At 41.5% G+C, this 22,426-nt stretch overlaps 1 protein-coding gene and 2 pseudogenes across 3 annotated transcripts in view; all 3 read right to left on the bottom strand.

The window, feature by feature from the left end:
- Positions 1 to 22,426, bottom strand: part of Lifr (LIF receptor alpha) — a 180,172-nt gene that overhangs the window by 94,715 nt on the left and 63,031 nt on the right. For all 3 annotated transcript variants that reach the window (XM_023711895.1, XM_004623427.3, XM_023711893.1), the window contains exons 2-4: positions 10,271 to 10,431; positions 8,632 to 8,746; positions 3,501 to 3,640 (exon numbers count right to left, since the gene is read on the bottom strand). In XM_023711895.1, the coding sequence (XP_023567663.1) occupies positions 3,501 to 3,640; positions 8,632 to 8,746; positions 10,271 to 10,409 (394 nt within the window). In that variant the 5' untranslated portion in view covers positions 10,410 to 10,431. The remainder of the gene's footprint in view (positions 1 to 3,500; positions 3,641 to 8,631; positions 8,747 to 10,270; positions 10,432 to 22,426) is intronic.
- LOC101588920 lies at positions 5,317 to 6,831 on the bottom strand (annotated as a pseudogene).
- Positions 11,674 to 14,390, bottom strand: LOC101592342 (annotated as a pseudogene).

The following is a 22,426-nucleotide window of genomic DNA, read 5'->3' as shown; positions in this document are numbered from 1 at the left end:
ATTTACATTCTCATGTTTGAGTAGAACACAAGAGTCATGTTCAGTATTTTTAGAAAAAGACAGTAATACTCATGATGACAAATGAAAAGATTTTTATAATCCTCTAAAAAGAAACTTTTTCCTCATAGCAGACATGGAAGTCTCCCCTAAGTTCCCATGAACTGCATGTGTTTTTGCTCTGGGCTAAAACAAGACATCTGAGGACAATTTTAACTTGCTTTCTAGAAACTAAAAACTTTTTAGATAGGAAGGAATTTAATGAAAATCTTGCTTATTTTTTTTAAAAGTCAGGACAGCTGACTCATAACCTTCATGCTCTTGGTTCCTTAGAACATTAGGAGATGACTCTGTGTGTGTGTGTGTGTGTGTGCATGTGCACACATGTTTTGAGCCATATTACTTATCCTGCCTCATAATGATCTAAATTTTGTTATTTTAAAAAACTGAAACAAAATATGATGAAGACTTTTTGTATATGTGTGTGCTTTCCCTTGTTAAATATAAAGTTATAGGTATGTGTTTGTATATAAGGCCTTTGTGCTTTATCAGTCTACTTTTCACACCATCTTCAGACCTGGAAAACACATCATCTCTCACACTTGCACTTAGTAACCAATTATCCATGAGCCCACATCATCTGATGCACAGCTTTATGGCCTTATGACCATTTCAGAGTTTCCCCTGCATTCATAGGCAGTCAGAGATCTGCCGGTGAACTGTTATGATCTGAATGTCTTTGTGTGTGCTCTCCTGTACCCACTTCAAACTCCTATGTTGAAACTTAACCCCCAAGGGGATGGCCTTACAGAGTACAAATTAGGGGAGGTGACCGCACCATGAGGCCCACCCTCCCAAGCAGGACGTTGCCCTTACAGAAGAGGACTCAGGAGGCTTTCTTGCCCCGCTGCTACCTGAAGGTACCATCGATGAGGAAGAGGCCATCAGCAGGCACAAGTCTGCCACTGCCTCTTTCCTGGACTTTCCAGCCTCTAGATCCACAAGGTACATATTTCCGGAATGCATTTATTACCCAATCTAACTCATTTTGTTACAGAAGCCCAGAAAGATCAATATGCATCACCTCCCTGTCTTACATTCACCTAATCTGCCTTTAAACTGTCATGTTCCAGTACCATTATTGTAATCACCTCGGTCCCACCATTATTTAAAATGTTACTGTAAGTTGCATGACTATTTTCAAAAAATGAATTATGAATGAGTCTGTCTTTATTTGCTTTTCTAACTTTTTAACATTGTCATTGGCAAGCAACTTCCTAGTTGAGAACACTGCATACCTATTGAAATAATCAGACACCACACACTGATTCTCTTACATACTCTTGGGTATTCTAAAAGTCTAGAATAAAGTTCAGATTCCTCATACTTTACTACACAATAATTCCAGTGAAAGAAACATTTAAATCAAAATGACAGCAACCTAAAACCTCAAAAAGAGCATGATATTCTATATTACAATGAAAACATATAACATGAAAAATACCGTTTTAAAAAATAATGTACTCAGAAAATCATCTCTAGCAAATATGATAGTTAATAAACATAATATATATTAAAAGCTCTTGTGAATGAAAAAAATAAGGAATAACACAATTCAAAAAGGGCTGACCAAATAGCTCAATGGATTAAAGCGCCTACAAGCAGGCACAGGGGCCAGGGGTTCGATATTCGGGCCGGCCGTGCTAGCCCCACCCCCGGGGCGCACTGAGATGGCAATTGAGCCTGGGTGTGGTGGTGCGCGCCTGTAATCCCAGCTTTCAGGAGGCTGTAAACAGGAGGATCACTATGAGTCCGATTTAGTAGTGAGACCCTCAACACCCTGTAGCCACATCCATAAAATACAAAAACAAACAAAAAAAGATGAATTGCTATTTCAAACAAACTACAACTGACAATTTTTTAAAAAAATTGTAACAAATGAAAAAGCAGCACTGATATAATCTAGGAACCATTCAATGTAAGTGTAAAAATTAAAGGATGGATACTACCCAGTCCTCGTAATGATAGCTCACAAAATGTGAAAAGAAGCTCATCAACATGATGCTTGTGGGGACGCAAAGAAGTACAAAGACTTCAACCAATGCTTTGGTGACTGGATATAAGAAGCCCTGGTGGCCGCGGGGGAGTCCTTTAACATAGTGTTCTCAATTCTCAGAATTTAAGCAAAATTAAATCAACCAAATTCACAAATATATATGTGCAAAACATGTTCACTAAAGTGTTGATTATAATGCTGGTATGTTAGAAATAAAAACAAATAGCAAATAATAGAGTTCTTTAAATAATCGTGCTCTCTGTATATGATGGAATACTATCTAGTAACTAAATATAGCATAGAATTTATATAAGTTAACTTGAAAATCCATCTATCACGTTTTCTGTTAAGCAACCTGTAAAGGACTACGAACTTTTAGATTGTTTTCATGTGTACACGCACAGAAAATCTACTTAAGGCTTAACAGTATGAGTACTGGAGTGACGGTTAATCTTTATAAAATTTCTCACATGGACTTCAAAACTATTAAAACAAAAAAACAAACACAGTCCATATCTATTACTCTGAAAGACAGTCCTATGCAGCACTTTACATAGGCAGTACTTCAGGCTAAGAAAAAAAGGACATACTTACTCTCTTTAAAATCTGTGCTGTCTCACACACAGATCATTCCAAGTATATATACCTACTGCATTAAGTTGGGCAAATTACAGCACTAATCATATTTGTGTTCTCAGGAATTTCATCTGTTCAAGAGTCAGCTAATCATACAAGATTCATTACAGATACTGCTGTGCTGCCACACCAGAAGGGCTGTCAGTAGCTGACAAACCCACTGCCCACCATTAGCAGTCAAAACCTCTCAGGCTTTTAAAGTCTCACTGCATAGCAGAATTTCTGTCTGGGTCAACAGGACTTTATTCTGTGCTTCCAAGCTGCCTGTAGCCTATCTCCTAACTAAACATTCAATCAATAAATACATGCCCCCAGCACAACTGTGCTGGGGGCTCCACGAAGACAATGAAGTCCGTGCTCTCACGGAACCTGTTTCCTGGTGGAGGAGACAAGGTAAACACCTGGCTACACAGTGGATTATCAATTTAGCTGACAGCAATGCCAGGAAGGAGCACAGCTTACCTAAGAGTTTGAAAAGAAAGGAGTGGGATCATGAGTGCAGGCAGAGACTACATCCCAGAGCAAAGGGCAGCTGAGATCCTGGAGGAAGCCTAGGAGGCAAAGGCATAAAAGCAGCCACGGAAGAGCTGGAACAGAGGCAAGGTCCTTGAATTCTGCGTGTCCACTGTAACCGACTACAGGACAAATTCTTCCTTCTCCCTAAGGGCCATGCTCTCTACAGCACTGCAAAGCAGTTCTGAGAAGTACCAGCACAGGAAGTGAGATGCAAATACAGGTTTTTCCCAATTGCAAAGTATCAGACTAGGAACAATGCTCTATCTTAAAATCTGTTTTCTTTTGGGATACTTACAAACATTTTTTTCATTTAGTATGAATGTACTCAGAGAACTTTCAAAATCATGTAGAGAGTTTATTGTTATTTCATGATCACCAGGTGAAAGAGCTGGGATTTTAATATTTGCTTTCTCTATTTGATGACAAGAACGGAGCCTGTGATAAAAAGAAATAGAATTTTAATTAGAAATGGAATTTTAAAACAATCAATAGTTATTTTCATAAAAACTTTAACAACACAAAATATGTGGAAAATATTGTCTGCTTTTTTTCTACACAAAAACATGCAGGGTTATGTTGCATTTTAAACTGAAAAAAAAATAGTTAACAGTAATTGTATTAGTGTGGTAGTAGGAAAAATATGCAAGCTGTGGCAAAAAGCACAACGAATAAGCATCACTGATTCTTTCAAGAAATGTGGGGTCTGGCATGCCCTGCAAATGCTCTCCTTCCAGCCATCCACTTCCTCAGCCCCAAGCTGCAGACAGGGCCACCTGGAGTCTCAGATGAGTTGGAGCTCACTGGCAGTTGGTGAAAGGAATGAAACTGGCTGTAGAGGTCCTGTCAAACACACCTACAACCTGCTCACTCCTCTGCCCTGGCTTTTTTTTTTTTTTTTTTCCTGGCAGAACCAGGGATTGAACTCAGGCCCTGGCACTTGCCAGGCAAATGCTTATTCTACTGAGCCATCTCCCCAGCCCCAGCTTTAACAAAATTTGTCAGTTCTGCTTTCAAAAGGCTTCCAATTCCCTATTTAGTATCTCTTTGATGTCCTGGTTCTGCAGCCCTTTGGATCTCCTGAGAAAACAATATATGTTCTTTTATTGTTATTCTAATATATATAACTTCTCATGAATAATTCAACTAATGCAAAGGTATCTTCCTTCTATGTAGGGAACCCTCACCTACTACCTAGCACAGGCCTTTCCTCAGCACCCATTTCAACTAGAGACCTGATTCCTGGTCACTTCCTTCTTAGCCTCATGTGCTGAGGTGTTTTTAGGCCCCACAATCCCAGACCAGCCAAATTCTCCACATGACATCATTTCATCTGTTCAAGCCACCACACCTAATACTCATCCAGGGTGGAATGTCCTTTGGTTCCTTCTCTGCAGAGAACTGAGCACACCTCCTATCACCACAAGTCTTCTAACAGCTCCCCTAGACCTCCACACTGTTTGTTTCTGTTTCCTTACATTTCACATAAAGCTTCCAAGTGCATGTGACCCACGGGTTTGCTACTTTTCACTGTGAACTCCTGGGAACAGAACTAAGTTACTCACTTAAGGTGACCTGAAGCTGGCATTCATACTATCTGTCAAATCTTTGGGGGAATCTTTCTTTCTGGACTTACAGTAGGACTCCTCTCTGCCCCACTGAAGCAAGGCATGGGCATGTGGCTATACTTAACCAGAGAGATCTGAATTAAAAAAATCTCATCTATCAGTTCAGGAAGGGTCTTCTTTTTTTTTTTTTTTTTTTTTTGGCTCAACAGAATGCAAAGTTTTATTTGCCACCATTCTAGGTAGCAGTAAGCTTTCCAATTAGAATAGTGCTGGTTAAAAAACAAAAGCAAATACAAAAAAAGACAATAAATTGTAAAGCGTTTCCACAAAATCCACAAGTGTGGAGAAAAGACTGTAGAGTTCACCTCAAAACAGTCTGGAAGCAATTGCAGCATTCACCTATTCAAGTGCCACATCTCTGTCCTTTGGCATGAGAATTAAATCTGACCAATGCTCACACCCATTGCTGAAATAGGCTACTACTGAGGAAATCAGAAGGTGGATCTGCAGGAATATCTCACTCTGCAAAATGTCTTTGCCTCAGTTTCTAGAAAATCCCAAATATACCCAAGGCCACCTTGCCCTCTACTCCCCAAATTTGCTGCTGGCAACTTCCAAAGCCATCTGATACCATTTGGAATTGATTGTGCTGTTTCTCTATCTTTGTAAAAATAAGTTTCACTTATTCTGTGTTGAGAATTACAAGTGGGAAAGAGGCATCCTGTCTTCCACTAGCACAGTGTCCATCCCAAACTGGTCAGTGTACTGCTTCACGGTGGCCAGGACATTCAGCAGTCGCTGGTCCACAGCGTCCAGGTGAGGATCAGAGAGCACAGGGGAGATTGGGTCATGGGCCATGGCAGATTTTAAGGCAGACTTTAGCACTCCATTCTTTAGGTAGTTCAGTCTGTTCCAAGTAGAAACCCGAATGATGCAACACTGATAGAGAGGGGCAAGAATGCTTCTCTCATCCAACGCAGGGTTCCCAAAGCTTTTGGCATTATCGAGAAGGATGAGCATACTAGCACCTTCATCATCTTGAAAGCTCTCCTAGTGATGGCGGTCAGCATTGCCAATCAGGTAATCAAAGACAGAGGTGTCAATGATGTCCAAGAGGCGTGGGCCTGAGTCATATGGAGATGTTTTTTTCACAGCATCACAGTAGCTCTCATCATACTCCCACCTGGCCAGTTTGCCTTCTCGGTAAGTCCTGTCCCACAGGTGTCGGTGTTTCTGCAGAGGCCAAACATCTGGAAGCCAAAGTGTGACAGATCCTTCCATCGTGTCTCCGTCGGCACATGCTGGCTCTGTTTCTCGGCAGTAATAGCACTTCCCATAGAAACAAGTATTGTTTCCTATAGTTAGGAAGGTGCTCAGCAGCTGCTCCGTGGCAACAGGCTTGATCTCTGTCCGCAGATTAACAAATCTGCCAACCACCAAAGGAGCACAGCGGAAACCCAGAATCCTGTCCGAGTGAAGGCTGCTACCTCTGCATTGTGTCTGTCGTAACCTGCATATGGCTCCCCTTCCACCACATAGTCACGACTATACCGTTTAGGTTTAAAGACAACTTTCTGTCCTCCTTCAAGGATCAGTAAGGCTTTCAGCTGTGTCCCTTTATAACCCACATCAGCTTTAATGATTTTCTTGGTGGCCATGGCATGCATGATCGCCCCCAGTTCTGGGGTCTCTTCAGGGTACACTTCCCGGGGCACCACCCACTGAGCTGCAATCTCCCAGGGAGACTGCAAGGTGTGGTCCAGCTTGGGTGCCAGCTCTACTCGCAAGCCAGTCATCATTCGGTGAAAAGCCCTCTGATCCTCCTGGTTGGCAGCTGATGTATCTAAGTTATCAATCAGGAAAACTTTGGTGAAGATAAAGATGACAAGGAGTATTGCTAACAGCACAACTCGCTGCTTTAGCTTCATGTTGACTTCTTTTTCTTCCCCCAGCCCAATCTCTTGCTTGCTTATCAAGGAGAGCAGGTGGTGACAGTTAGCAAGGAGATTCCACGTTCCATTTCTTCACTAAACTTCCTCCACAACTCCTGTCCAGCCTCAGGCTAGCTCCATGGCCGCCCGCGCGGTGCGGTGCGGTGTGGCCCTGGCCGCCTGCCGCCTCCGGGGAGGGGCAGCCCCACGCCGCTCTCACGGCCCCCAGCCGCCTTCGCCACTGCAGTTCCCGCCCACCCCCGGCCCGGCCATTCCGCGGCTGCCTCTCCCTGAGCTCCAGGAAGGGTCTTCTAAAAGCCAGTGCAAGCTGTGTGCCTTCTTTCCCCTGCTACCAAAACTGTAGTACTTGGGGCCTTTAGAAAGAAAGCTAGGATGGAAATCCCAGCTAACATCCGACAGACACAGAACATAGTGAGAAATAAAGTTTCTTCTCATGAGCAAGATTTAAGGAATTAGGATTATAAGGCTATTTCTGCAACATCACCTGGCCCATTCTGACAAATTGCTCCAAGGTTTGGAGGAATTCTCAATAAATATATACTGAATGGGAACAATCTGATTGTATTTACATAAACATGTTGACTTACATCAGAACTATCCATTAGCAAACTGTGACTGGGAGAAGCACATCCGCACTCCTCCAGTGCTGTTAAGCATCTCAGGATCCCACTGAGATTAGGGAAAAGCAATGGTGGTGTTCAGGTGTATGGAAAGCCAAAAGCAACCCTAAGCATAAGAGCTTCTAGCCCACTACAAGGTTATGGTGGAGGATAAGGGTAATGAAAAGGCCGGACACTTCCTTCCAACATGTCTCCCTAACATCATGGACAATATCATGGGCCCACTGATAGAAGAACTTATTTCCCAACTTCTAAAACTAGGTTAAGCTATGTGACCAGGCTCTGGCCAATGAGACATAAACGGTGTTTTGTGGGAGTTTTTCAGAGATTTCCTTAAAGAAAATTATCCTTCTTTATTATGGTCTATATCTAGATGCCCTCCCAAAGTCTCATGCAGTCATGGGCAAGGCTTTAAAGAGGTGGCTGCATCTAGGCAGTGTGCTCCTGGAATCAAGGAGGCAATGCTGGGCCTGACTCACTGTGTGATGCTAGTATCACGGCTGCCGCACCCTGGGTGAGAATGTACCCTTCCTAAGGGTGGGAAGCCTGGATAAGAGATAAGGGACACAGGGCTCCTACTCTTCACTTGCTGCTTAGCTGCTGCACTATTCTGCTGCCTTCTGCCTACCATGAACTGTTTCTTCTGTTTGATGCCCCTCTGCCATGCCACACTGCCTTGGAGTCAGCTGACTATGAACTGAAATCTCTATGAACTGTGAGCTAAAGATTCCCTCCTCTTAACTTTGGATGTTGGGTATTTTGTCTTAGCAATGAGAAAGGTAACTAAGATACTCTTTTTCCTGCTTTATTCCTTCAGCACAGACAGGATAGCTGCTTCTTAAGCATCACTGCCTTAAAAATGAAGTCACAGAGTAAACAGGCTAAGTAGCACGCCAAAGACGCAATGGGTCTCTGTGGCCATAAAACCATAAATAAATACACTAATCCTGAACTGCCTGACACAGTTTCCATGGGAGTCAATGCCTACCTGCTGAGCCTGGTCACTAACACTTTCTACGAGGCATTTAAACCTGTTATAGACAAAGAGTGGTTTGGGAGAGAACAATAAAACTGCCCACAACACATCATCACACCTGCAGATATGCTCTGAACTCTGCATAATGAAAGACCCAAACTTTCGGCTGGGATAAGGGTTTGCTTCTATTTGGTTGTTAATAGAGTTTGAAATTAAACTTTCATTTAAAAGTTTCTGTAATAAAATTGTTATATTCTAAGAAGAAAGATAACTTCTAGTCTGTAAGTATAAATTAATCAAATATTTCCATTACCTGTCTTCAATGCAAACTTTATAAATGGTACCATGGCCTGTTCCTACAGGTGCTTTCCAAGTACAGTCCCATACTTGTAAATTATTAGTTGTGCACGTCAAATCACGAGGTGACCCTGGGGAAGAAAAGAAAACATGAACACACACAACACAGAATGTACTGGCTGTTACATGTTTTCAGCTGTAAGCACAAACACAAGGTCTGCAGAGGCTTGTGTGCTCCAGGAATAGACGACCCTGCTGTCATGGGAAAGCACTGTTTTCACATTTCTTTTTGTAGCTTTGTTTGCAAAAGCTAAAGGGTAAAGAATGAATGTGGGCCAGGTGCAAGACCACTCTAAGATCAGGCGGGTCAAAAGAATCATACTTCAAGGTGACTAGAAAATTAAGAAACCAAATGTGTAAATTCAGATGCAGTTGGAGTTCTAGCACATCACGAGTCTCCAAGAACCTCAGCTGAAAAGAAAAATAAATAATAAAAATAAAACCTCCATGAAAACTATGTGCCTCCCATGTCTACCAGGAAAGCTAGTAAGCACACGCAGCCGTTGCGGCTCTGCCAGCCTGCCACCCTCCACAGAACACCAAGACCAACCTCTGGACTACTGAGAAGCCTGTGAAAGGTCCACAGTAAGGAACTCATGTGAGTCTTTGAAAAACATGAGGAGAGGGCTGAAATGCCTGAAGGGTAACAGGCAACTGGGGCAGTTAAGAGTCCTGCTACTTCCTACTCCCATCTACATGATAACATACATTACTGAATATGTGAGCATTATAAAGTGAAAACAGCCACCTGCAAGGAAAATGAAAAGAAAGGATAATGAAGAGGGAAAAGAGAAAGAAAATAGGAGAGAAGGAGGAAAAGAAAGGATAAGGAAACAGTAGAGTAAAAAGGGCATTTGCAAACTATACAAATTCTATGAGATTTTTTTTATTATTTTTATACATAGTTGGCAAGATACTGTAGCAATAAATTATACATCTATTTATGCAGGAGAGCAAACAGAAGTATGTAAATGCTTACATTAAAAATCAGCAGTAATCCTAATAATAGTTATTTATTCAATGACCTTGGGGAAAAGAGATGTGTTTAACTATGGATATAATATAAAAATAAAACCAAAGGGCAACAGAATAATAATGGTCTTCATAGAAATATGCTAAGTAATATCTATTAGGTAGGTAACTTTCTTACTAAACTTAAAAATGATATATTTAAATATATAAAACATATAATAACAGCATTATAAACTATATTAAGATTTCAATTATGTTACATTGCAGTGCAGCCTGCAGGGATAGGGGAGCGGGAAGCCGGCACCAGGCACAGGAGGAGTTTCTGGGTGATAGGCCTGTGCTCCATCTTGGTGCTGGTGGTTACGACTGTGTACACTGTCAAAACTCACAAACTTGTACCCTAGAAGAATATTATTTTATGCAAATTATACCTTAATTTTTAATGATAAAAGAATATTTTGATCTATCTTTAAGGGCTTTTTCAAAAGAAACTAAACCAAGAAAGATTAGAAAAGAATGGATTCTAGCCACTAAAACTGTGGAGGATAAAGATTTTTTTTTCTATAGGCAAAATGGAAACAAAACTGAAATTCACCGGCGATCTTTAAGATTGATGTACTTACCCTTTTTCTGACCATTTGCTTCATTGAGTACATACAGAAGAACAAATGCTGCTAAGAGCCACCGGAAATCTGCAGGCAGCCTCATTCTCCTCCTGCCCACCCTCCAGGACGGCTGTCTCCAAGGTAAGAAAACATCCATCTTCCAGGCAACACAGTCAAGTCTAGGACAGAGAAGGGGATCCAAATGACGCTTGGACTCATGTGAAGACAAACCACACACCGCATACACAAACACTGAAAATGTGTTGGCAGATGTGGAAACACACTGCACATTCACGACTGAGGAGACAGCAACAACTGGGCACAGCTGTTGCTGTGAGATCCACCATCAGGTGAACTGGCATGTTAATATTATGACTGAACATATATTTGTCAACTCCCTGCTCAAACACAGAGTAACACAGAAAAACCTAATTCATACCATTGAAGTTTTGATGTTTTTAAAGTAATACATAAACTTTTTTTTAATTTAGAAATTTATTGTTTAATCCACAAGCTTCATATAGCTTTAGTTTAAAAAAAAAAAAAAAAAAAACCAGTGAAACCAAGACACTATTTCAAAGTCCAGGCCCTTCTTCCAGCTTCCAAATACTGAACATTATATATCCCAATGGGAAGAATAAGACAAAAATATGAGTGAAGGCATGACATTTCAGAAAACAAAGATTTCCTATAACTGAAGGATCCATCCATCCTTCCTGGGACAACTTAACTGCCTTTATAAGCAGGGGAAAAGGGGAAAGGTGGGGGCTGGTGACAAGGGAGGGAGGAGAGAAAAGAAACTCAGAACAGAGTAGAATCTAGTTCCAGTGTTCTGAATCAACATGTCACACACCCATATAAGCCTAGTGTCCTGGAAAACAAGTTTTCATTTTCTGTCTCAACCTGGAACTCAAATCCTGATTCCTTTCAGCAGCGATTCCAAAAGCAACAGGGAAGATTGTGGCATTGGGACATCCACTTATGCTTCTGTGGACTCCAACAGGGGTCTGATTCTGGACAAGCTTGCAAACCATACAAGGTTGAAAGCAGAACGTAAATGGGTGTGAAGACACAAATAAGAAGTAAACAAAAGAAAGAAAGAAAAAGAAAAGAGGGAAAGCCTCCCTGGGAACAGTAAGGGGCATTTAAAGCAGTAAGAATGCCAATAATACTCAAACTCCTTTTTTTTAAAGAGATTTTTTTTTTGGCTTAAAATATTTTGCTCTAAGTGAATTTATGTCATCTGTCAATGAAAAAATGTCACTAATATGTGGTAGAGACCTTTTGCAATATAAATCCAGGCCCCACATTTTTCATATGGTGAATTTCAACCTAGCAATCATTACAACAGATGCTATAGTCTAAAGCTCAAACACATCTTAGCAATTTTGAAATTGAATTAAGTACAAACCAAATAAAATCTACATCCTAACCAACATTCCCCCCCAGGACTGTGGGGACACTTGAGCCTTCCACATGGGTCACAGCCTTTTCCCGCAGGTGCTTCTCTAAGTCATCCAGCTCATCTTCAGCTTCCCTCTCAGTCTCCTTCTTGGCTGGCGGGCTGCCTCAGGTTCTTCCTGTGCTGATGCGGTGGTGGCAGCAGCAGGAGCCGCAGGGGTAGCAGGAGCCGCAGCCTTTTCCTTCCGGTGTTTTTGTGCTTCTTGTGTTTCTTATCCTTTTTCTTCCCACCTCCTTCCTGATTGGAATTCCGGGCTGGTGGTGGGCTTGGCGTGGGACCCAGCCTTCCTGGCCAGCACAGCAGTGGTCCAGTTTGTGGAGGGCGACTGAGGCTGGACAGGGGACTGGGGTGCTGGGGTCTTCTTAGCCTCTGGCTCGGGAGACCCAGAGACAGGCAGAGAGGATGGAGCCTGTCCTACCGACTACAGGTTCATTGAGGCAGCCTTTTTTGTCTTTTCAAGTTTTGGAGTTCTAGAGACTCTTGTAACGGGCCTGGTACTGGGAGATGGGGACTGCCTTCTTAGGGGTGAGGCCGATGTTCCTCTTTGAGCGTGTAGAAGACTTGAGGGCTGAGGAGCTGGAGGTGGTGGTGAGGGAGAATGCCGTTTGCCTGGTTGTGCTGACGAGGCCTCCCTGGAGCACAGCTGGGGAAGACCCTTTCCTAGGCTTTGACGAGACAGAAGGTGAGCATTTCCTGACTGCTGGGGAGCTTAGATCGGGGCTCTGGTGGTGGGATAGCGATGCCCTTCTCTTGGGCAGGGGCCAAGTCATCCTTCTCTTTGGAGGTGGAGGAGGAGAGCACCTCCTCTGAATGGCAGGACAGCATCTTCTGAGGAAGGCGAGGGAGTCCTGAGTGGTGGCGGTGGGGTGGGGGACCTGCACCACCCAGAGAAGCTGGTGAGGGCGAGGGCGTCTTCTGGAGGGTGGTGGAGGGGGAGCGGCTTCTCAGTCTACAGCGTGTAGTCACTGGTAGTTGCCCGCGCTTTCCCTTCCGCATCGGAGGGGAAGTCTCTTTCCGGCGCTTTCGTGGTGATGCAGATGCACTCGGGAGGTGAATGTCTCTGCCGCAGCCGCCCACCTCACCATTTTTCACATGGGATCGCTGGGGTCGCTCATCTTCAGAGGACAAGGAGAGCCAGAGTCAGATGAAGACTGCTGGTTCTGCGGTCTGACTGGCGTCGCTGCTGCACAGACTCAGCTGCAGCCATTTTACCACCTTTCTCTTCTTCAGATTCAGATTACTTGACCTTTCCAGGCTTTGGTGCTGGTGATGGCGATTCTCGTTTCTCAGTACCTTCATGTTTTGTCACTGAAGTTCTCCCTGGAGACACAGAAATGGCTTTTTCTCGTATGGTTTGACTGCTGTGGTGTTGGAGAAGGATGAGTTTTTGGTGGTGGAGTAGCTGGCAAGTGCCTTCACCTTGGAAGACTTGCTGAAGAGATAACCTATGAGTTTTTTGAGGGGGCTGGATGTCCTCTTGGGAGGTTTCTTTGGTGGTGACAGGGAATAAGAGAGGAGGCTGGCGAACTGCTCCCAGAAAGTGACGCTGATGACCGCCTCCTTCATCTTACGGGAGATGTACTCCGACGCCGCGGAAGAGGCGGCATTCGTCGTGGGGGGGTTCTTCGAGGAGATGGTCTCCCTGGGCTCGGCCGCCTTCTGGATGAATATGATCTTGATTGGGACGAGTATGACATGGAGAGAAAGAATGGGTTTGTGACCTTGACTTGGAACGTGACTGAGATCTTGGCCGGGTCTTTTCTTTTTCTTTTTTTGTAATTTTTTTCTGGAGTAGGTTCTTTAGGTTCTGGCCTGGGTTCAGGCTTGAGAACTTTCAAGATGTCACTATTAGATGTGGCCTCTTGTACTGAAGGTTCTTCTACTTTCACTGAAGGTTCAGGGAGCTCTGGAGTTTTTTCCTTCTTTTCTGGAGCAGGAAAAGGACTCAGACTCTTGGTTTTTTATTTTTGTTTTTTTCTTCTTTTTGGGGGAACCAGGGATTGAACTCAGGCCCTTGCGCTTGCCAGGGAAGCGCTTATTCCACTGAGCCATCTCCCCGGCCCTGACTCTTGGTTTTATGTTGTGGAGATCAAGAATGACTGCGCTTTCTCTCTCTCCCGACAGGGAGAAGATCATCTTCTAGGGGAAGGAGACATGGATGTGCATCTTCTTTGACACTTCTCCCTTTTTTCTCTGCTGCTTTTTCTTTCTTACCTCTCTTATCTTTGTCTTCATCCTGCTTTTTCATTGATGCCAATTTTTCTTGTTTAATTTGTCTCTTTTATTTCTTCTTTCTTTAGTTCTAGGAAAGCAGAAAGTATTCCAGCGATGTTTTCTTGTGCAATTAACAGCAGGGGCCAAAAATTCCCCCATAAATTCTCTAGCATTTTTCCCATTCAAAAACCCAGTCAGGTCGATTTGGATCATTTTGGAATCTGGATTCTTCACTTCCAGTTGGTTGAATATAAACTCAATCACAACATCATCTTCAAATCCAAGGATTTCTGTTACTCATTTTGTTATCCAAGGCTTTAAAACCTCCAAATTTACTTCGCTCAGGTCCACCTTTTTTTCTAGGCAATCTGCAAATTTCAGCTGCTTCAGTAGTTTCTTCTGTTTGTTGCTGAACCATTTACCCTGTTCTGAACTTGTTCCTCAAAAGCATCCCACATCCATCTTGCTGCCTCACTTGGAGATCGCTGCCTCTCCCCGCGAACTGATGTTTTTAATCTTACTTGTATTTCACATATGTCATTTATTGGGTGACTCCAGTACACTCTACAGCACTTACCTCCCTGTGCCTCAGCTTCCTCACGTGCAAAGTGAGGATGGCAACTGTGTTCTCTTTCTAAGTTTATTATGAGGATCAAGCGACTGCACAGGTTAAGTACCTGGAACAGTGCCCAGGACATGGTCAGAGCTACACGCTACCGTGTGTACTGTGTGCGGAAAGGAAGCAAAGCAGACTGCTAGATTTGTGGTTACACAGGGATGGGCAGGTGGATGCGCCACTTAAATCCTCCCTGGATGCAGGAAGAAGAGAGCAGTGAGATATGAGGAAAGTCACAGATCCTAGCACAGACATCAACCTTGGTGTGCTCCCACTCCCCATTCTCTACAGATTTTAAAGAAAAAAAAAAAAAAAAACTGCCTAAGGAAAACCAGCACTGCTAACACAGAGTGGGAACTTTCCCTATGGGATATCTGGGGCTTTCCCAGAGGAAAGCCTTCCTGGAGTGAAATCTGACAGACTCTGACTCCTTCTACTGCCCTAACTTCTTATCTAACTTCATACTACTTTATTTTATACTGACAGAGAAAACCAAGGATCACAAAACACACAGGCAAAGCCTAAAAGGTTGAAGAGAAACTCAGGAGAAAAAGATTACCAGAAAGAAAATAAAAATAATTCCTGGAAGAAACAGGGATAATGTAGCAAATAAAAAAACTTCAAGGAAAAAAGAAAACAAAAAGGCAAAAAACACTAATTGTATCCTCAGACCAAATATAGCCCAGGCCAAAAACAAGAGTATAGAATGAAGGAATAAAAATAGCTCTTAGAAATTAACTATATTGACAAATATTAAATTTTAAAATATATAAAATAATGAACCCTGAAGAAGAAACAGAAGTATCAAATGTGAGAAGACAAATGAAAAATGGAATTAAAAAAGGAAGTGAGATCCACTGTAACATTAATTGGAGCCTCAGGAAAGAATTTTTTAAATAAACTTTTTAGTGAAAGCAAAAGATCTTCTCTTCTCACCTGTTACTAAACACTGACAATAAATCAGTAAATGAATCCCAAATACCTTTAACATAACTAAGACACAGAGAAGGCAGAAGCACATTTCAAATGTGTTACCTTCTTGGTGAATAAACAACTTCCTAGTCAATGCTGGTATCACCCAGCTTACTTATTAGAATGAAAATGTATTCATGGAGTATCTCCAAGTATCAGTTACTAAAGTTACAGAACCACACAATCTATGGGGATAACTAACTAAAGGGGAAAATCATGATGCTTAAAGTCAAGTCCTGACCAAAATAATCATAAACTATCCTCACTGAGTGGCTAACCAGTACCTTGAAATGAAACCACTCCTTACCATCGGGTTACAGTTAATCTAATGCAAGTTTGTACTACTGGAATGCCAGGAAGAAGTGGCAAGAGGGGGCTGGAATGAGCGGACAAGGAAGATCTCAGGACCAGGTGCTGTCAGACTTAGCCGCTAATCTTGGCTCCATTACTAATTAGCACCACGAATGAGGGTAAATCACTTAATCTCCTTCCGCTTGAGCTTCCATCACTGCACACAGGGCAAATTCTATCCAAGATTCACGTAGGAACTTCCCAAGTTCAGCTGTAATGTTCCACTGTAATGCTTCTGCTGTTGGCAGAAACAAGCTTGCAGGTGGAAGCAAGCCAGCACACACCTGGCTGCAGCAAAAGCCACCTCGCAAGGACTCCCAGAGGTCACTGAGCCCTCAGAGAAGGGTGTTCAATATATAGGGAACTACAGCAGTGTCACCCATGCCTGCTCCAGTTTACACAGATAGGATAATAAAGAAGACATTCTTTAGTCATAATACATATTTAGAAAATTCTGATTAAGAATTTTGGGCTATATCGTATTAAGCTTATATCTGGCTACCCTACTAAAACAAACTTTCAAATGGATTTGTTTGAAGGTCTGAACAATACATGAACAGAACTTTCCAATGTATTTTAGGGGAAAGCAGAATGCTTGTAAACTTTGCTCTAACAGAATACTGTCAGAATTTCCTGTATTTTGTTCCAACCAATGCCTTATAGAAGGAAATTTGTACAGAATTTCAGCAGCTAACTTTCAAAACGTGAACAGCTATCTTTCACCACAGCAACTGCGTACCAATGCTAATCGTTAGGACAAAAAAAAAAAAAAAAAAAGGTGCTATCCAGGAAGGTGCACACTGAAGTCTCCTACACTCTCAAGGTGGCTGCTGGTAGTTCGTCCTATTCTGTCAGATTTTCAGATTTTTAAAATCAAGGTAAAAATATGAGATTTTTCTAATACTCAAATTTGTAAATGTCAGCAACTGATATTTCTTAAGCATTCTAAAAAGCCAGCAAAACACAGTTCAGGCTGTACCTTACCCAAGAGCCACCAAACTGTTTCCTATATGAAATAGTTATTTTAAAAGATTCAAAAACATCAATGAAGTCTTCAGTGATCGTGCAGAATCAATTTATAAGATAATGACATGGAAAGGAGAAAATCCGTTTATGTTTCTTTTCTTGCATAATGACTTCAACCTCAGGGCACTGTGAGGTCCAGGCAGAGTCCAAGCCTGCTCTCCCTGCCCCTACAGAGCTTGAAACAATCTGACCCTGGAGCACAGACTCCCCTGACATGGTGCAAAAGCATGCTGTACTTTGACTTGCTTTCCCCTTGGCTGTATTTAGCTGTAAGAACTCTGGTTCCATTATACATGAAGTTTTGGACCTTTCTGCTGAGACTAATTAGAAAAAAAAAAAATTTGAAAAAAAGAAAGCCAAAGCCAAAAATTGTCATCTCAATATATTTTTTGGTCTGTCTCTGCTTTTTTGAGGGTGGGGGGACAACCAGGTAGAGAGGAAAAAGGAAATGTGACAGAGGTGTGTTGTGTTCTCAGGTCCTGCTGGCCTGAACCTGCCCTGAAGTGTCCTGTGTGTCTTGAGGGGGGCTGGGGACATCCCTCAGTCAGGATAAGCCAATGACTATTACCCAGGCCATCTTTTATCTCCAGAATCTTATCTTTTACTACCACAGCGAAACAATACCCTACCCTTAATTCACAAAAGGATCACCAGGGAGAGAATCTTGTGACAGCAAAGCAGTACTGGGAGTTACCCAATCCTGGCAGTCACATGAGGTACACAGCACCCACATAGCTCCCAAGTCTTACTTCCCCTATTTTTCTTGCTTCCTATAGCAATCACAAAATATTCTTTAGAAACTTTAACCCGTAACATTTCCCTCAGCCCGTATCTCTTCCCCAGGCATGTGCTCTGCCCTCTTGGAGGAAGGTAATTGGATTGGACTGTGTGACTAAAGAGAAGTACACAGAACTGAAGCACAATAGAAAAAGCCCCCACCAAAAACACCAACTTGACTATACTGGGGTATCCCATCTAGAACGATACTGTAGGAGATATACTCAGTTTTTAGGTAGAAGAGACCTTGCAGGAGGTAGATAAACTACTGGGAATATTTTTTAAAAGAAAAAAGAAAATCCTGTACAAATAAAAAGGTAGTCAAAACTTTGGGAGAGAGGGAAGAAATATACAGAGGCCCAGGAGTAAGATGCTCAAGGAACAGTTCACTCCGCGACTTGCAAGCATGGGTAAACCCTCATTCTGACACAGGCCTAGGGAAAATGCTATCCCACAGTAGGTTCTTAAAGGCCAGTGGTATTGGGTTCCATATTCTCTAGGAAGCTGGGGATGCATCAGACTTCTTAGTGCTAAAAGCTCAGACTATCTTCCCAAATACAAGTGGAAAATTATTTTTACACTTAAATTTCTATACTCTAATAACTGAGAGCATGAAACAAACTTTACAAATACATGTAGGATAAGATATAGCAGGCTTTCCACACACCTACTCTTGGAGGCTATGGGAGGATGTATTTCCCCAAAATGTAGAAAACAGAGATAGGCAGAGAGAGAATGACCTGTAAAATTGAAGCTTGAAGTCGGGATAAAGGTCCTGGGCCCTGCCCAATTCCAGGTCACATGAAAATGGGTTTCTCTGAGATGTGGGACCATCCATGACTTCTGGCCCCATGGCCCCCCTGGCTAACTCCCTCTGTGCCCCTTTCTGTACCCTCCTCAGGCCAGCTGTAGGTCCTTCCCAGGTAGGCAAGCTGAGATGTGGGACCCTCCACGACTTCTGGCCCCATGGCCCCCCTGGCTAACTCCCTCTGTGCCCCTTTCTGTACCCTCCTCAGGCCAGCTGTAGGTCCTTCCCAGATAGGCAAGCTCAGAGTCGCCTCTGAGAATCCACAAAAGGATGGATGCCCCTTCTCCTTCCACAGCACTTCATCACATCTCTGTTGCGGGGACTACACTATTTCTGGCCTGTGGGCACACATGATTACACAGCCCCACAGGAAACTTAAGTTGTTAGGCCCCCTACTAATCCAAGTGGTACCAACACCAGGAACAAAGAAAGCCGTTCCTGAACTGTACACTGAAGCAGCCTAGAGTACCAAAGCAAACTAAGGACACTTTAAAATTGTGAAGGAAACAAACACCATCTGTTCAGAACTATGAAAACCTTTAGCTTTAACCAGTAGTTCATGGTTTCAACATTTAGTCACACTGTATTCTTTTCAGTCATCACGTCTTTGATGAAGTGGTGACAGGTTGGCGACTGGGGATAAAACCCAGGGACAATCCAATAATCAATTTAGAAACAGAACTAAGGATGTAGCGTTCAGTCTATCTCCAATGTTTGAGAAACTATGCAGTACCCAATAGTACCCACATATCTCATGAATTACGGAGTTTTTTTATTATTTTTTTATTTTATTGAGAAACAAATAGCAATGAGAGAGTTTCAAAACTGATTAATAGGACACTTTCAATAATTAATACATTGTACATTGCTGTCTTCTTAGTGGTTATCCATAGTACAAGATGCAGACAGGATATCCTGTCCAAACACTACGGTTTTTTAAAAAAATGAAACAAAAATACTTGCATTTAAAACTGGGAAGTATCATTTTTCCAAACTGCTACAAAAGTACCAGAACATGAGTAGATATTAAACTGTTCAGATTTAGCATGGCCCTCATGGGTTGTCCCTTGCAGTGTCCCCTAAACTTTCAATTCTTCCTATCCTTTGGAACTTGATGGCAGCTCTACTGCTCTGAAGAATGCCATGTTTACACATCTCTCACTTCATGCTGTAATCTAGACTCAATAAACATTAAGAAATACTCAACAAATGAATTAGTTCTTTCCTTCTACTACATGAGTGAAAGGCTGTATTATTAAACAATCTAAATAAAGAAATTCCTCTAACAGGTCTTTCATATGCAAGAAAATATAAAAGGTAATCCTCAGAAGGAATTGGAAACACCTCCCTTGTGTAATGTAAACTGAGAACTCGTTATCCGAAATGCATAGGTCAATAGTGTTTCAGATTTTGCATTTTATGTATTTTATGAGATATCTTCAGGAAAGGACTCAAGCATGAAATGCATTTATAGTTCCATATTTACCTTGTACACCTATCCTGAAAGTAATTTCAAACAGTACTTCTAGTGAGCCTGTAATTTTGAGGGCAACCTGCCACATGTAGTCATGTGGAATTTTCCACTCGTTGCATCATATTAACACTCAAAGTTTCTGATTTTGAAGGATTTCTGATTTTCAAGTTAGGGAAGTTCAACCTGTATTTGCTTCTCTACTCTTACACCAATACAAAGGGTTATACTTTTTAAAAAATATCTTCTATCTCTTGGACTGTAAAGGGCACTTCTTTGACTATGTAGCCACTAGATTTATTGGTAATTTGTAACTCTTTATATATTTAAACTGCTTATTCAACCAATTTCTGTTTTACTACCTGGGAAGACCTTCCATACATCATATTTAACATCACATTTCCCAGTTGCTTTCTTACCTTCCTGGGATGCTTTAGTTTGACAATCATTGAATCAAACTTCTCAATTGTGTCCTTTATTTTTAAAAAATACTTTGAAAGAACAAAAAAATTTTTAAACATTAGAAATTATATAGAATTTCACTAAACAATGATAGGAATTCAACAATGTTTGTCATAGTACATATTGTTGTCTTCAAATTAGTTGTTCGGATTACCAGATATAAGGATGCAAAATTAATAATTAAAAAGTCAGGCACTGGGGCCAGGGAAACGGCTTAGTGGAATAAGCTCTTCCCTGGCAAGCGCAAAAGCCTGAGTTCAATCCCCGGTTCTGCCAAAAAATCAATAAATCAATAAATCAGGCATCAACTATTTCTTTCCTTGTAGAAATCATCAGTACAGTGACCAAGCTATCCTATGACTATACATAGGTATTTTTTGCTTATTTTTTTCTTTCTTTTCTCCTTTCCTTCATCCCAGCTGTTCCTTCCCTTTGAGCAGTTTCTTTTCCTTTCATGATGCCTATTTTACCTTTCAGATTTTATTTACTCTTTCAGGTTTTTACACTAGGGAGATAATAGGATGTTTACACATGTGGATCTGATTTATTTCACTGAGGAGTATGGTCTCTAGTTCCATCCATTTACCTATAAAAGCCTTAGTTTTATCCTTTTTTAAGTAACTATCCTGTTTGCAGAAAATGTGAATTTCAAACCAAGAATGATCAAAAGAGATAAAGAAGGTCACTATATACTTGTTAGGGGAAAATGCAAGAGGAAGAGATTAACAATTGTAAATATATATGCACCAAATATAGGAGCAAACAACTACATGAGACAAATTTTAACAGATACCAAAAAATCAAATAAGCAATAACACAATGGTAATGGGGGACTTTAACTCCCCATTTTCACTGAGAGATTGATCAACTATACAAAATTCAGCAAAGACATAACAGAAGTACGCCAAACTTGAAGAAATGGACTTAGTAGACCTTTACAGAGTGTTCCACCCACCAACACCAGAATGCATTCTTCTCAGCTGCACACAGATGTTCTTAAAAATAGAGCATATACTGGCATACAGAATACACTTAAGTAAATGCGAAGGAACTGAAATTATCCCATGCATATTATCTGACCATAGTGCAATGAAACTGGAAATTATTCACAAAAGAAATTGCAAAAAAGTCCATAAACATACGGAACTTAAATAACACCTTCCTGAATAACCAATAGGTCACAGATGAAATGAAAGAGGAAATTAAACAATAGTTACAATCAAACAAAAATGCAAATACAACTTACAGGAACCTATGGGACACAATGAAAGCAGTCCTAAGAGATAAATTTATACTGGTGAATTCTCACATCAGGAAAACAAAGCAGTATCGGGGCTGGGGAGATGGCTCAGTAGAATAAGTGCCTCCCTGGCAAGCACAAGAGTCTGAGTTCAATCCCCAGTTCCACCAAAAAAAAAAAAAAAGCAAAACAAAGCGAGCCCAAATAAGCAAGCTTATGCTGCACATCAAGCTTCTAGAAAAAGAAGAGCAAGTCAAGCCCAAAGCGCTTTATGGAGTTTTTGAACAAAGCTCTTTAGCACAGCAACATTCTTTTATTCTTTTTTTCCTTTCAAGGGTTTTATTATCAAAGTCTTATAAAACAATTTCAGAAACTGTACATCATCATGGCACATACTGTAGCCTACTTTTATTGTTACTGTATAAAAGTAAAGGGCGAAACGCCTGTGACTAAGAAAACAGTTGCCTAACTACTTTGCAGATAATACCTGAGTATGCACTAAGGTTATTACTGCAGTAATAAGAACACAAATGTATTGGTTTTATACAACTTGAGATCAAATAGAAATACATTATCAGCCAAGCAATGGCCGTGACTCATCCACATGGCTGACGCTGACAAAGGTTCTACAATCTAAGGTATAGGATCTCAGGATAAATCCTGAGGGGATTTCACTGACCTTATCAGACCAAAAAGCTACAACTCTTGTTGCACAGGTCCTGCTTTACCTTGGTCTTAACCATCCAGCAGAAAAGTATAAAAATGAAGTATAAGA

This window comes from Octodon degus, unplaced genomic scaffold (genome assembly GCF_000260255.1).
Source record: "Octodon degus isolate 3935 unplaced genomic scaffold, OctDeg1.0 scaffold00002, whole genome shotgun sequence".
Taxonomy (NCBI): domain Eukaryota; kingdom Metazoa; phylum Chordata; class Mammalia; order Rodentia; family Octodontidae; genus Octodon; species Octodon degus.
Note: the sequence above shows the minus strand (reverse complement) of the source record. Positions and strands in the feature narration are given on the sequence as shown.